This window comes from Chroicocephalus ridibundus, chromosome 1 (assembly GCF_963924245.1).
Source record: "Chroicocephalus ridibundus chromosome 1, bChrRid1.1, whole genome shotgun sequence".
NCBI lineage: Eukaryota > Metazoa > Chordata > Aves > Charadriiformes > Laridae > Chroicocephalus > Chroicocephalus ridibundus.
Window position 1 is genome coordinate 176,300,968 of NC_086284.1, and position 15,558 is coordinate 176,316,525.

Genomic DNA, 15,558 nt, shown 5'->3' on the forward strand with positions numbered 1-15,558 from the left:
AGTTGGGAAAAAAAACTAAACATTTTCTGTTTCTTGCCTTAATCCCTTCTTTGTCCCATCTACCAAAGTCAGACACTTCAGTAGATGAGAAGGAATTTCCATTATTAGGCAAGTTTGTGAATCTTAGACTTTCATCTGCTGTTTTCTGGTACAGAATGGTGAGAAGGTGGTTCAGCCACACACACCACCTCTCCCCCTGGGTTTTCAGGAACACTCTGGTGGTCATGTTAGTGGACCATCTCACTAGTAAAAGTTTCAGCACTGTTATTTAAAGATGAGACAAGGACCCTACTCGGGCTTTTCCTTTGATCGATGTAGAAAATTAAGTCAATCAGAATTTGTGACTCAATCCCATTGATTGCTGGAAATAATTAAAACATTGTTGATCTTTATGAAAGGCTAAGTCATCATTAATGGATGACTAAATAGAGTTGGTTCAGTAATGTTGATTAGTATATACGTTTTTAGTGGGAAAAGGAAGTCTTTTGAGAGTTTAAATGTCAGGTGTCAGGATGACATCTGCCAAAGCCACCTAAACCAGTGCACTGCTTTATGTATTGAAATTCAAATAGGTCTTGTTGCAATGTGATCAAGCTGCTAATCCTGAGATCCTTTTGTAGCGCTCCAAGTGTGCCTCTTCAGGACAGCTAGCACTCAGTTGGTACCTCTGCTTCTCACTGCAAGAGCTTGTGATCCAGCCGGTGTCCTGCGGGGCCCATGGTTACATCCGCTTCTGTGCGATTTATTGGAAGACCCTGTAGCTTGGCATCTGCAAGGTTTCCTCTGGGATCCTGCAAACAGTCACAGTGTGTTGTGACTTAGAAGTGGTTTCTTTCAAGCAAAATATGATTTATTGTGCCACATGTGCCATGTCATGATTTTGCCTTTCCTGACTGGTTTCTTACCTCATTCCAGAGCATATAATGCAACATAAACAAGTACACAGGGACATGTGCGATACTCATATGTATGAATGTTGGGGTTTCCCCCAGTTCTTCAGTTATGTACATTTTAGGCATATTTGAAAATAGGACTGTTCAACTGGAATATGTTTAAAGCCTAAAAATGGCAAATCTTTGTGCCAGACCAAATTAAAAATCTTAATAATGTGCTTATTTTCAGTCAAAATTAAATTGATCATTCAAAAAACTTACCACTATGTTGTAAAAAGAGATTTCCATTCAAATCTTTTTGTACTGCTTTGACTAATTCTAAGCCACCACATTATAACACCTATATAGAGTTCTAGTTTTTGATTTCCAAAGTGGTCTGTCATGCAAACTTATCAGTGATTCATTCAGTGATGTGAATAGGTGAGAAAAGATGCAGGTAAATGTATACTATGCTCTGCTGGAATTGCTGTAATTTGGCAATCATGGGGCTGCAAGTGATTACAAAGTAAGAAGGACAAGAAAGCGTATAAGCAGGAAAATGGGGAATGCAAAGACTGTGGCAATTTGTTTTGCCTTTGGTTTGTAAATTGCAGTAACCTTGTAGGCTGGAGGAATCTGCTAAGAAATGTCAAGTCCCCACTGGATTTTTCTCTATACTTGTGGCACCAGGTTTCCTCTGTACTTTGAATAGTCAGACTCAGTCTTCAAAGTAATTTATGTTTTGAACGCCTATAAGCACAATTCTTGGGGTATCTGGATCCCTTGTGTTTTAATTTCCCAGTTAGAGTTCAGAGAGTTGCACAGACAAGGGAATTAACGATCACGAGGAGTTAGGTATCATGGCAAAGAATGTGATAGAGATACTTTATAGGCAGTAGATCTGTACGGGATTAGAATAAAATGTGATCTCTTAGAGCAGTGGAGATGTTTCTTTTCAGCTATAAATCAAAAAGTATAATATCCCCTTCCCCTATAACAGAGAATGCATTTCTGTGCCTCGGGTACCACAGTTTTTAGTTTTGCTTCCTAAATGTAACTGTGATGAAGTGTGAACTTGCGTACAGCAATTCCTGGGCACTTACTTGTGCTGCTTCTGATATTCTGCTGATAATCTCAGACGGATAGGATGGAAGCATGAATGTCTTAAAGTAGTGCAACTAAATCTGTCACACCTCAACTGACAGACTCATAAAAATTGCAGTAAAAGTTGAAACTGTGCAGTGGGATTCTAATTAAATAACAAAAGTCTCTTTTGAACAGGATTATTAAAAGATTCCTTTTTACTCATGGAGGAATACAATTAAAATTAATATTTTGACATATGCGAGGTTTTTATGTAAGTCCTTTTCTTAAAATTTACAGAAGGCATCTGCGCAACCCCCACTGAATGAGATGCATCCTTCCTAAACCTGCCCTCAGGAGCACATAAAGTCTCGCATAATTGTCTTAGTTTGGCTAAAATGCCTTTCTCCTTATGAAAAAAAATCCTTTTATAATATCTGTTTTTTTACTCAGATTCAACAAAGGATCAATTTGCTTTTCATGAAAATGTTTTGCAAGTGTGCATCTCACACTGTGTTTTTCCTCCACCAGAGTGAAATATAGTGTATTGTTTATACAAGATCTTGATAATACAAAATGCGGATTACCATTATAATCCCTTTCAAAAGTTACATATAAAATGTAAAGAAATTTTATGTGTATTTCTGGACCTGTAACTAAAATAAAATCCTAATAATGACAAATTTATTGTACAATTGAAACAATTTCAGTTGCCCTGTTTATATATCTCTGAACTCTCTAACCAGTGACTTCTGAGAGGCTGTTTTGAGGTTAACACAAATTAGAAATATAACTGGAAAAGGCTATATTTATGTTTAGGAATCAGGATTTAAATTTCCATTGAAGCAGAAGGAAATCACCTCAGTCTTGAAGCATCCTTTATTCCCTGTGCTACACTTAACATTTACCATAGAAAAGACAAGACATTGCTTAAAGCTTAACACAAGCTTTAATTAAAGCAAAAGTAAAAATTAAAGCAAAGTCGGAAGGTGAACCAGGAGTCTGAATTATGTTCTCAGTAGATTGAAATCTGATATTTAACACTGTGTATATATAGACTGTTATGACAGAGTAATGTAGGAGGACATCCAAGTAGGCAATTTCACTGTTCTCTGAAGGACTTGCATATATAAGAGCTGGATGGAAAACTGACACGACATAGTCACAAGAAGTTTAGTTTAGCATACCACCCATGTAAAAAGAAACACCTTCTTGATAAGAGACTAAACAAAAAGCCTAGATCTGTCAGCTGTAGCAAAGGAAAACACGGTTATTGGTGAGTTTAATTGCCTAGCACAGATTTGTTTCAATGTTGGAGGATCAAAGAAACAAGTTCAGTGGTTTAAGGTAGGCCAAGTTTACAAAAAACAGCTTTTCAAAAGCTCAAAATGCCTTTAATGCCTTACATTTTTTAAATGACCCAGGTTCTTACTGGTTTTAGGGGACTGTTTAGCGTTATAAACATGTGTTTAGAGCCTCTGTTAACAACAAAACAGTATATTTATAAAACTATAAAACTTATGCAACTATTTAAATTAATGATAAACTAAATAAATTCAAAGTAGAAATATTTAAAGAATAAATTTTAAAAATACGCCTACTGTTTTAAATATTAGAAAGAATCCTATAAAAAGAAACCTCTGTAAACATTTGGCCTTATATTTTTATTAATTAAATTAAATATCTTTATATCTCCACATACTGTAATCATTTATTCAATGGAAAATAAAATTAAATCATGATGATTACAGTAATTACATTTAAATCCTTTACTGGGGATGGTTTTAAATACAATTTAAATAGCAAAAAAATTAAACAAAAATTTAACAGAGAAATTGATTATGAAACTATTTTAAAAATTAGAATAGGTTTTTAGTTAACCAACACAGAGGCCATATACTTTTGAAAACATATGACTAATTTCAAGATCTTCAGCTCAGTTATTGTAATTCTGCCTTAAGCCACCAGGTAAAACAGGATGCTGAAGGCTGATACCTAGTGTTTTAGCTCTAAGTAGACCATGCTCTGTGTTGGGGGCAGATATGGAGAACTCACTTTTTACAGACCAGCAGCACTGGGAACGAGGCCTCAGGGACCAAGTTTTCAAGGAAAGAAAATACTTATGGGTAGGAAAAGTACCCAGGATACCATCCTTATAATTTACAGTATATGATATACATTGACAGTAACAACAGCTTCTTCCTGAGGATGTCAGAACAACTGCAGGGAAGGCCTGGTGGCGAGGGTGTTATTTTGTCTGGGCTGTAACTGGTCAATATTCTCTGATTCACCCCAAATGTTATCGGGTAACACCACCAGCGATCATCTCAGACTTCCAAATGCTGAGCCCCCCTGAGCTTTCAACTACAAAATCATTCTTCCTGTCTAAAATTATCATTCTTCTTTCCTGGAGTTGTCAGTGCTACTTATGGACCAAATATCACCATGATTCATAACACAGAAAGGAATGCACTTAGTTCCTTTCCACCAACACCAAAACACAGGGCAAAAAGCAGCCAAAATGTCATACCTCTGTGAAGAAAACCGTAAGGGGCTGAAGAGTGCTGGTGCTTTGAGGGAAAGTCTGGCAGTGAGACAATCACTGCTCCTAGGAAATCTAATAAAAGCTTCTCCATCAATGCCCAAGATACGTGTCCAGTGGTAAAGAGGGAAGACTGAAGTTCTGTAAACGTAAGACAGATTTTTTAATGACATCAGACTGCACAGCCTAAATGCGTAATTAAAAAAACGGATCTATAGTAGGCAACTTAATAAAAAAAGTGTAATAAGTTGGTAGTTACTTTTCATTGCTGTTATAGGTAAGTATATTAAGTATTCATAGTGAAGTTAAGCCTGAAACCGTAATGAGGTAACGAACGACCACTCAAACAACTGGAAGCAGAGAAATGATTAAGTTTCAGCAGCAGAGGTACCCAGTCACCTAGGATTTTGTATGTTTAGAAATGGATTCTGATCTCACACCCCTCAAATAATTTTACATTAATTATTTTGTAAAATACCCAAAGTAAACATGTAGAGGAAATGCTTTTCCTACTTCATTTTGTGTCTTGTGAGAGACTTGGCACCGTGAATAAATCTGTTGCACCTTCATGTATAGTTTGTGTATTCCAGTTTATTTTTATTTTGTCCAATGAGTCTGGCTCAGATGTAGACATTTTTTGCATGCTGATTTTTCCTTTCTTTTTTGGTTATTCTTCACAGTTTGGTAGTTTTTGCAACTACAATGTGGATCATTTATTTTTTTCATTTGTATATCTTGGTGTCCTACTACAGACAGTAATCAGAGGGTTTCCTTTGCTAAAAAGATGGAATTTATTCTATTGCTTCCTGATTTATGGTCTTGTGTAATCTTTATTCACTATGAAATGATGGCCTCATTGCATTGTCCTTTCACCAGCGTGGCTGATGGATACGGTTCTATAACATCAGGTAGTTCTTCAGATCAGTTCTGGCTTACGTATTGATATTCTATGCTATGGTGTATTTTAATATTTGGAGTTAATATTCCCTTAACACCTGAATTTAGGCTATTATTTTCAAGTGTACAGACATGAGATGTATATTTGGTCATTTATGGAAATGAAAACCAGTTGTAATTTTGAATCTGAATTCTTGAATCCTAACTTCGTAAAAAACATATGATTCAGTGATGTCACTAGATAATGGACACAAAGTCTGATATTTTGGAGAGAATTTATATAGTAGGGATGTTTATCAATCAAATAGCTGGGCTTTAGAAAATATCTTAGATTTGAGACAAAAAGGTAGAAAAGTTGTGTAAGGATATGTTTGGAATGATTGTGACAGAGTGAGGCTTTAGAAATTATGCCATTTGTTTCTATGTACCTTTGAAATCCAGAAGACAGAATCTAAGTTGATGGGAGTTCTTTAAAGTTTCAATGTTATAAAATTGTCCCTTGTCAGTCATAAAAACTGACTACAAAAGTGAGAAGAATGTTAAAGATCAAGATGCCTGTGAGAAGAGGGCAAGCTAAAGGAATGTTTCTTTAGGTTATTACATTTTCATGGGATTAAGCCACAAAAGTTAGAAAGGTCCAACTAGAAGAGTAATACTGTACATTTGAATCTTCTTTAATTCACAGACATTGTTTCATTTTTCTCAATCAAAAAGCAACTTTTCAGTTCAGCTGACTGAGTTTGGCAAAGTTAGCAGGGAGCCAAATTTAGACTTGCAACAGGATGCTATCTTTAGACTTAACTGTGGAGAAACTGGCATCTCTGCAATTTTACACTCACTTTAGATTAGAGTCACATAGAAACATGTTGCCGTGGTCCAGGTCAAATCTTGACAAGTGTGCTAAATAGGAAAATAGCGTCTTTGATAGCAATTTAGAAAAGGAATCTAATCATTCAAGGTCCGCAATCAGAAGTTGATAAGGAAAAAGATATGTGATATGTTTGATCATATTTTAGCAGGTATTATTTGGACTTGAATGTTTAGGTTGATTGTCCAGTTTTGGGTACAGCAGTGGTAATGATGATCATTAGGATTTAAGAAGATTCGGAGGCTACCTAGGAAAAAATTTAGTCATCCGTGTCTTCCCTTTCACGTATTTCATTGTCATCATCCATTCAGCTGTGTTTTGGCTACCCATGTAGAAAGTTACACAAATTGTTCAGTGATTAAATTAGCACATCTGCAAATAATTTGCACATTATTGAAAGTTCAAGTTAAATACGAAATAAGTAATAAACAAGAGTGTGATAGCAATTAAAAACGTTTTGTTTCAGCAAAATGAAAAGTAAAAAAATTTGTGTTCATTTGTAAGACACAGGAGAGTTTCCGTGCTTCCTTAAGAGCATTAGTTCTGCCTTAATTTATTCTTTAAATCAAGAAGAGTGAACAAGTATGAAAGCAAGTTAGCTGTGTAATTCTTCACAACTTAGCTGTGTTATCTGCTGACTACCCTAGAGCTGTAACTTTTAAGATGTGCCAGACTTCAAACTCCGTGTTGTTCCTGTATATAGTTACTCTGCATTCATTACAGTAATAAAACCATTTAAACAATAAGCTTTAACAGTGATGGATTTTTGGCAAAGAAATTGTTCCCAGACATTCAAAAATCAAGTGAATCCCCCCAAATATTGATACACAATATTGTATTCTTTTATTTACCTTTCACTTTGAAGGGCTAACTGAATATTTATTTATTTATTTATTTACTAATTTAGAAAACAGTGATCCTAGCTATCTAAAGACCCGCAGTGACTAAGAAAAAATAAACTATTGTGGAATATGTGATGAAATGATAAAATTTTGCAGTAGTGTTTACACAATATTCTTACTGAGCTAAAGGGCGATTAAGGATTTGTATTAGACACAGATGATAATTCAAAGTGAAGGCATAGTGAGGTCTGCATTTTAATGGATCAATGAAAGATTATCATATGAAGATCCAGATCTATTGTTGGCTGTCAGTTAACATACCCTGTGATTTCACATTTGTTTCATATGATGTATAATTACTCTCCATAGATCATAATTTTATAATGTATACATTGAAGCATCTCCATTGATCTACCTGAAAGTCACTTTTAGCACTAATCGATGGCTTATTTTGCTTGATGGATACCATACTTTCTGTAGTTTAGGTTTGAGAACCATTGGAACCATAAAGAAAAAGAAATGAGTGAAGCTATCCAGAAAAAAAAATATTATTAAACTTCCGATCCCTATGGAGAAAGGGAGGCTATGCTAATGAGATTATAAAGACCTTTTTATGTTGTTTAAGACAGACCTAATTCTCTTATTTAAGTGAAACATTTTAAAGCTCAGTGTATTTGTACAAACCCAAAAGACACTGATTGTCTCAGACAGTTTTAATTCCCTCTCTTCTATTTTCCTATAATTGCTCTGGATGAAATGTTGCCCTCAAGTCTCAGTCTTGGCACTGAAATCAGTGGGAGTCACACAAGTTGTACAAGGGCTGTAACTTGTAATTTAGTGAGCAGTGAATCAGCCTGACTCATATCACAACAGTTTTCAACATTTATATTCAGGAAGAATTGTTTAAAGTGGTGTGTCCCTGAGATCTCAAGTGCTGATTGAAATGTTCTTTACAATAAGAACTTAAACATAAGTTAAAAAAGCCATTTGAAAAAAGTAATTAAAGAATTAAATTATTCAGATCAAAGGAAATAGATCTTTAATATTAAATTAAATTAAATTAAATTAAATTAAATTAAATTAAATTAAATTAAACATTCCACAAAATCTTGGCTGCTGTATGTGCTTACCACGTAGTACTGCCTTAAACCTTCCCTCCTACCCCGTGCTTTTGTATTCTAGGACAGGACAGTGTTTTAGGGTGTTTCTGACTCAGGATTTATGCAGACACAATGCAGTGACAGAAGCCTTTAAATTTTCCCCAGCTTTCCAAAAACAGCATCTATACATCCTACCAGTGTTCTGCTGTGTTTAATACATAATGTTATCCCTTTGGTAAATCATTTGTTGTATTTGCTCATGAAAGCAGAATGGCACAGAGAGATCTAACTGTATAATTAATCAAAGTAAATAAGTTTTATATTAGCCAGATCTTGCAACTTATGATAGCATACCATGTAAAAATTTTTTAGGACCTGACTCTCCATCCTGTGTATTGTCTGAGAGTAAACTACTAAGTCAGAGAGAAAGCAGCTTATTTTCCAGTAGCTGCATGGGATTTTTAATAGCGCTACCAGTAAACAAAACAATATTTTTAATATGAGAAAACCTGCTTGTATTTGCACTAAAATAGTCGATGAATACCACAGTAGAGGACTTTTACCTACATGTTTTTCTTAACAAAAAAACACTTAAAACGTATGTTGCAGTTACTAACAGATGGGAAGTTGACAGAAAGCCAGAACGTTGTTTTACGCAGCTTGGTTTGGATTCATAACCTTTTGGCACTGTTTTCCTATAACACCAGTTTGGCATCCATTGTGTTCTCTATGAATGAATGAGTCTTGTTCTTGCAGCGTTAAAAAATCAGTCCCTAACAGCTCTTTCATCTTTCAAGTTAAAAAAAACCAACAAAACCCTAGCACAAAGTAAGGATAGAAGATAAAACAATGTTGACTATAGTGCCATTTATTTGTTCCTTTGTATCCTTAATGGCCTTTATTCAGTATTAATATGTCTGGGTTTTAAATATTTATGCATGCACAGGCAGATGGGCTTTGAGCAGCCTGGTCTAGCGGAAGGTGTCCCTGCCCATGGCAGGGGGGTTGGAACTAGATTATCTTTAAGGTCCCTTCCAACCTGAACCATTCTATGATTCTATGATTTTGCAAATGCTAAAAATGGCCAATACGGGATAGAAATATTAATAGATTTAAGAAACTGTCTGCTCAGTTGTTTTTCCATTTCTTATGTATATTGACCACTTATTTTACTTCTTTTGCAGATTGTAGCTTTGCGTGAACAAAATGCACACATTCAAAGGAAAATGGCAGCTGGTGAAGGACCTGCCGAATCCGAGCATATTGAAGGAATGGAGCCAGGGCAAAAGGTTCATGAAAAGGTATAAAATGTTAGTTTTCATTGGATCACACAATCAATATGAGAAATAATTTGGTGTTAGGTTTTTGTAATGTGACTATTTTATGGTACAGCCCTTTAGAATATTGTATGCCAACTGAAACCAGTATAACAAAAATGAACTTGTTTAAATGGAGAGGAAATGCAAATGGGCAGGTCCTTGGTCTTAGATAGGGTATTGAGTTAGACCCACAGCTTATAACAAACTTTTCTTGGAATTTTTTTGTGTAATGCTACAATTACGGATACTGTATCCTGCTGAGTGATCCCCTGCACTTCACATACAGAAGAGCAAGGCATAGTGGCACGTATATGCAAAAATGTATAGGTGAAAGGGTATATATGCAAAAACTGCTGCCAAAATAGCCCTTAAAGAGATGACAGATACTTAAAAACTAGAAAAAGTCATTTTCCTCTGTGCTGCCTATATATACTCTTCAGATTCATGTCCATGTTCATACAGAGAGAAGTGAAGAGCATTTTACTTATCATTCTTTAAATAAGAAATTGGTATATAGAATTTAGGCTACGTATTTGCCACTTAAGACTGGAAGAGAAAAAAAGGTAGAGAATATCTGATTTAGAAATGAAGTTTTCTTCCAAGCCATAGTTTTCCAGATGGATAAAAACCAAGGTGCATATCTTCCTCTCTTGCTTCACAGTTATTAAATTAAAATGCAAGCATAACATAACATTTGGCAGACAGCTGAAACGAGGAGAGCTGCTGCTTGGATCTCTAATTGTGCATTTTTGCCTAATGGCATTTGATGAACAGTGACATAAATCATACTTATCAAAAATAACACTCATCATTACTCATTTATTTTATAGGCAATCCAATTTAGAAGGGTGCATTTGCACTGCAAGCACTAATTTTACATGTTTTGCAGTTTATTTTATGTGTGTATTTTTCTTTGAGTAATCTACGTGGTTGAGAAACATACAGTAAACAAATACTGTTCAGCTACTTTCCTCTTCCTTGCAAAATGTTACTCTTTGACACATGTGTGAAATTTTGTTAAAACAGTGAACATCCCACTCACTTGTGCTTTTAAATACAACCACGCTGCTGAGCTGAAAATCTCTGATTTTCCACTTTCTTCGCAAGCTGTCTTCTGATTTGAGCCATGGGGCTCGTTGCTTATAAACAGAACTAAGTGGAAATAAGAATATCTGTCCTTTAAGAAATCTGCATATTTAAACATCAATGAAAGAGGAATGAAAGCCAAAGTAACACGTTATTATAATTTTATATGAAATGTTTTCTGGAATATTATTTCCAGAAAACGTCTATGCTTCCTAAGCAAACCAATTTAAGTTGCTCTTGTTAAGCTCAATTACAGGCTCGTGCTTAACTAGTTTTTGCTCCTGATAGTAATGAAAGCATACTGGATAGGGAGTTAACAGAAGGCCATATTGACACCAGATCAACCAGTGCAATCGAATTCATATCCTCTGCACTAGCTGCTCTCTACCTTGCTACTATCACCTAGTGCCTACCTTCTTATTTTATGAAGTCCCCACTTTGTAAGATACTGCAGCTTAAGCCCGGACCCTAAGCATATCCATTTAGAAAATATTCCTTCAACTTCAGCAGTAGGGATGGAGAGCAATAAGCGATGAGGTAATGGTTTGCCCCCTCTTATAATACTGGAGGTCAAAGTTCAGTTTCAGTCAGTCTGAGTAAATCCTACGTTTTAGGTTTCAGCTGTGTGGTTGATAGTCATAGCAATTAAATGGGTAAAACTTAAGCAGTGCCTTCAGGAAATCACCATATTAATAATTCCTGTTTTCTTGGACTTCCCAGAAGATACAGACATGGTAAAGTCTATGCAGACCTCGAAATAGAGCTTGCCTAGGTTCCCAGAACAGGTAGTCCCAAACCAGTATAGGCAATTAGAGGATTCCTCGGGTAAAAGTTACCTACAGAAAGAGTTAGCCGGCATGGCTACCAAGGAAAACATGAAGACGGGACTGTTTTCTGAGATTTAGGTGTGTCAAAGTTTAACATCCATTCGGGAGCTGGAATAACTTCTTGCGTATTTAGGAGAAAGATGTCAATGTGGAGTTCAGCTCATTTGTAGCGTTAGTACTGAATGATTACCTGGGGTTGGAGGTAGGGGAAGATAATCTGACTGCATTTCACAGGAACATGGAAATATTTTGTATTGCTTCAATGCTTGGAATAGGTGCTAAAAGAAGTTACTAAATACTTTTAAGCTACTTCCTCTCAAGAGGACTGAAAGAACAGTCCAAGAATTTTTCTGGGCCATTCATTTTCTTTTTCAAAAACATTTGGAAAAATGAGACATTGCCAGAGAACTGAAAAGTTAATGTAATGCCGCTAATTAAAAATATATGACCAAAGTTGTATTAGTCTGTTTATCTACACTGATATTAGCAAAATTATGAAAAAGCTAATAGTGAAAATTAAGAGTTAAAAAAAAATCCAGACCATTCCAAGAATGCTAAAATGGGAGTTTATACATTTTCTAGAAAGTAGTTTACGTACATATATTTTTATAAGACAAAAAATTTGGTTCAAAAGGAAATTGTCCTACTGTACCATAAATCGATTTCTATAAAGCAATGGCTCGGTACATAGTAATTTTTTTTTTTTTTAAATGAGCAGTAAGGGAAATCAAGCTAGTTAATCTTTAAGAAATAGAAATCTTATTAATGGTGACAAGTTGTAATCATAAATGGAGGCTCATTATTAAGTATAAATGAAACAGCTCAAAAGAAAATAATGGTAAAATGGGAGTAATGAGAAGTATTAACTATGAATGTTCATTATTTCACAAAACAAACAAAGGAAAAATTCTAAGATAAACAGTGAATGGCTTTTAGTTATGATTTCACAAAATTCCAAACTTTGTGAAACAACTGCTATAGGAAAGTATTAGGGATTTCAACATGGAATTATCCTGATTTAAAACAAAACAAAATAAAACAAAACAAGCAATGAGGAGTTTCTTAGGTCTAGCTTTTTGTGCCTGAAACAGATTGCAGATTGCACTGCGAGCTGCTTTCATTGGTAGGTGGATGCCAGGTCATTACACAGGTAAGGTCACAAATGTTTTCTAGGAGGGACCTCAACCAGGTACATTAAAATTTCTGCTTTATGATGATAAAGCTTCTAAGCTATATGATTTAGGCAAGAGAAATTTAAAAGCTAGCAAATACAGAAACTTGCAAAGAGGCCAGCTTACGCAAACAGAAGGGCTTTAAAGAACTTTGAAAAATTGTTTTAAAAAAACCTGACATAAATCACCTGCTATGGGAATTAAGATGCAACCATTTCTATTATCAGAGATTCTCCTATCTAGGTCTGTGACCACTGGACACCACTTGCCACCTTCACTTGATCTGTAAGCACGATAGCCTGATTTCCCCACAAGTGAAGGCCAGGAAAAGCAGAATTCCCAGTGAATGAAGTGCCCATTGGGAAATCTATTAGGAAGCAGCAAAGGTGGGACTGAACAGTGTTAGAGATCAAGGTGATACCAATGGAGGATACATGCAGGGATGTTAAAGGAAAGAAGCTGGGCAGGTGTGAAGCCCTGCAGTGGTGCAAAAAATGAAGAAGTAGCTTGCCATTCTGCAGGGGGGTAGCTTATATGCACCTCTTCTCAATATTGATGGTTTCCCATCTGAAACAGCCAGCAGTGAATGACAACAGATGAGCCCCTCCTGGCAGTACGAGCAGGGGCTATTGACCACACCTGGTGTACCTCTGGAGAAACCTGAGTGCAAGGTGTCAGTAAAATGTCACTAAAGATTATCTGCCACCTCAAATTATTGCACCAGCAATACTAGAGGAGGTTATTTATCCTAAGCAAGCCCAAAATGATGATGAAGCTTTGGGACAAGGAGGGTTGGTGTCCTCATCAGTCCTTGATCATAAGCTTCGTAGCTCAGAAGAAACATACATCCTCGAGATGAAAGCGTAGCTATGCAGGTGTTGTTGCCAAGTGATCTTTGGCTTTCTCAGCTCTGGAATAATGTTTCAGGAGCTGATGGGCAAAACCAGTCTACATCTCCTGTAAAAGCAGGAATGTCTTTGACCAGTGGATTTCTACCTTATTGAGAAAGAATAAACAAAAAGAAAGCCCACAGATGCATTTCAGCACAACCCTTAGGTTGGAAGTATATGAATTTTCATATATTTAGGTGGTTAATGGGGTTTTAAAAGAGATTAATTGGCTTGGGGAATGACTATTTTTATCCTCAAAGATGCCTTGTATGCATAGGCGGGTTCCTGCTTGACAAAGCACTTCAGCCTGGATTTCTGTTACCCTGAAGACATGAAAGCTAAGCATTTAGGTGCAGTGTAAATCTGAGTGTTTCTCTTTGAAAGCACACTGTTTCTATTTTAAAACTTTATTGCTGACATTTGTAATTGCAACTTGTAAACACTAGTAAAATACAAAACCTGTTTGTGCCTATTTGGTGCCTTTTTTTTTTTTTTTTTTAATATTTGATATGTCACTATGATGCCTAGAACCTGCTTATAAGGGAACTCCTTCTTATTCCAAGATCCATAACTGTACCGTTAAAACCCATTAACTAGTTTTGTGGGTTTACCCAGTTTTTCTACGAAGTATACTACCCTGGTCCTACCTGTAGTAAGGGCAGTTTTAGCAGCATGGTTGTTCCCTTCCCCTCAGAATAATAGAACAGAATATTTTAGGCACATGGAAACAGCTACATATACCAGGATAGGTAAAACAGTCTGGTAGTTCTGTTGCAACAAAAACCTTTTTCTCCTAAATAAAAAATGCTGCATTTTATGAGGAACTCAGAGCTGTATATAATTACTTTTTACGGGGGTGTTTTGCTTTATAGTATACCTCAGGCAGTCACATTCAACTTATTTAAGAATCAGAGTTTTTCTTCTTACTCATAACACTAACATATTCCAATAATTAAATCAAATGCCAGTAGTTTATAAATACTAAAATCTGTTAAAACATTGACAACAATTACAGACATTGTATCCAGTAGGAGTAAAAGCAAACACAGTGGGCTAAAACGTTGAGACTGCACATCAAATAAAATTAAAATGGAATAATATTATTAAAGTAACAGGTCTGTCTTTCAGAACAATCATCAGAATGTGTTCCATTTTTTGGACTTGACTATTTTTGGATTTTCTGATCACTTTGGTTAGTAGAAAATTGCAGAAGAAAACTTTCGGTTTCAGTTTTTACTTACTAATTTATTTCACGTGTGCTCCTCTGTTTTGAATGAACAGATAAAAAAATCTTCCCCTTTAACTGGTAACATAGTGGAATAGCAGAGAAAGGAGTGAAGGCGGGACATGTGGAGCCCTTATCAAAGGACCAGTTTAGAAGAGGACTTAGTAAGGACAGAACACCAACCACTAAAGGGGTGTTTGTAACTTAGAGAAAGTTTGCTGTAAGGACTTTTTAGTTTGTTGTTTACTGAGTGCAGTCATAATGCACGATTTATAAAAAATAGCAGGAGACGTGATCCTTGCCCCAAGGCAGTCACATTCTGAATTAGAGAAATAATACGCTTCAGGCACAAAATACATTTGATAACCAGTTGATGGGTTTGTTTCCAAGCAGCGCACATATCTTTCTGGCTTTCTAACCATCTCTTTCTGGATTAATATTGATAAATCTAATTAAAGAAGTGTGTGCTGAGAGGGATTTAATGAAGATCGATGGCTTGACACACCTGGGGATGGGAGGAGTTTTCAGTGAAAGGGAATACTGATAAAAGCTGCAGCTGGGATTAGAAATCTTTATGAATCTCAGGAGTAAACCTGGGAAATTATGCAATATTCTCTCTGAAAGGGTCTAGGTAAATGTTTTGTAAGTACTCTTCTGCTTGATAGTTTAGTATATCTGCATGATTATGAGTACTTAGTGCTCAATACTATAGCATAGGAATTTTATTATCTTGAAAAGCTGCCTTACTTCTTCATTATCTACATGATAAATCAATAAATTTTTCAGTCAGGCCTTTAATTTTTCAGGAAATCAGCGCGCTCTGTTTCGTATAAGT

General features: G+C 35.7%; 1 protein-coding gene across 7 annotated transcripts in view; it reads left to right on the top strand.

Moving 5' to 3' along the window:
* Positions 1-15,558, top strand: part of PPFIA2 (PTPRF interacting protein alpha 2) — a 340,023-nt gene that overhangs the window by 247,034 nt on the left and 77,431 nt on the right. For all 7 annotated transcript variants that reach the window (XM_063322857.1, XM_063322852.1, XM_063322853.1 and 4 more), the window contains one exon: positions 9,389-9,505. In XM_063322857.1, coding sequence (XP_063178927.1) covers positions 9,389-9,505 — 117 coding nt within the window. The remainder of the gene's footprint in view (positions 1-9,388; positions 9,506-15,558) is intronic.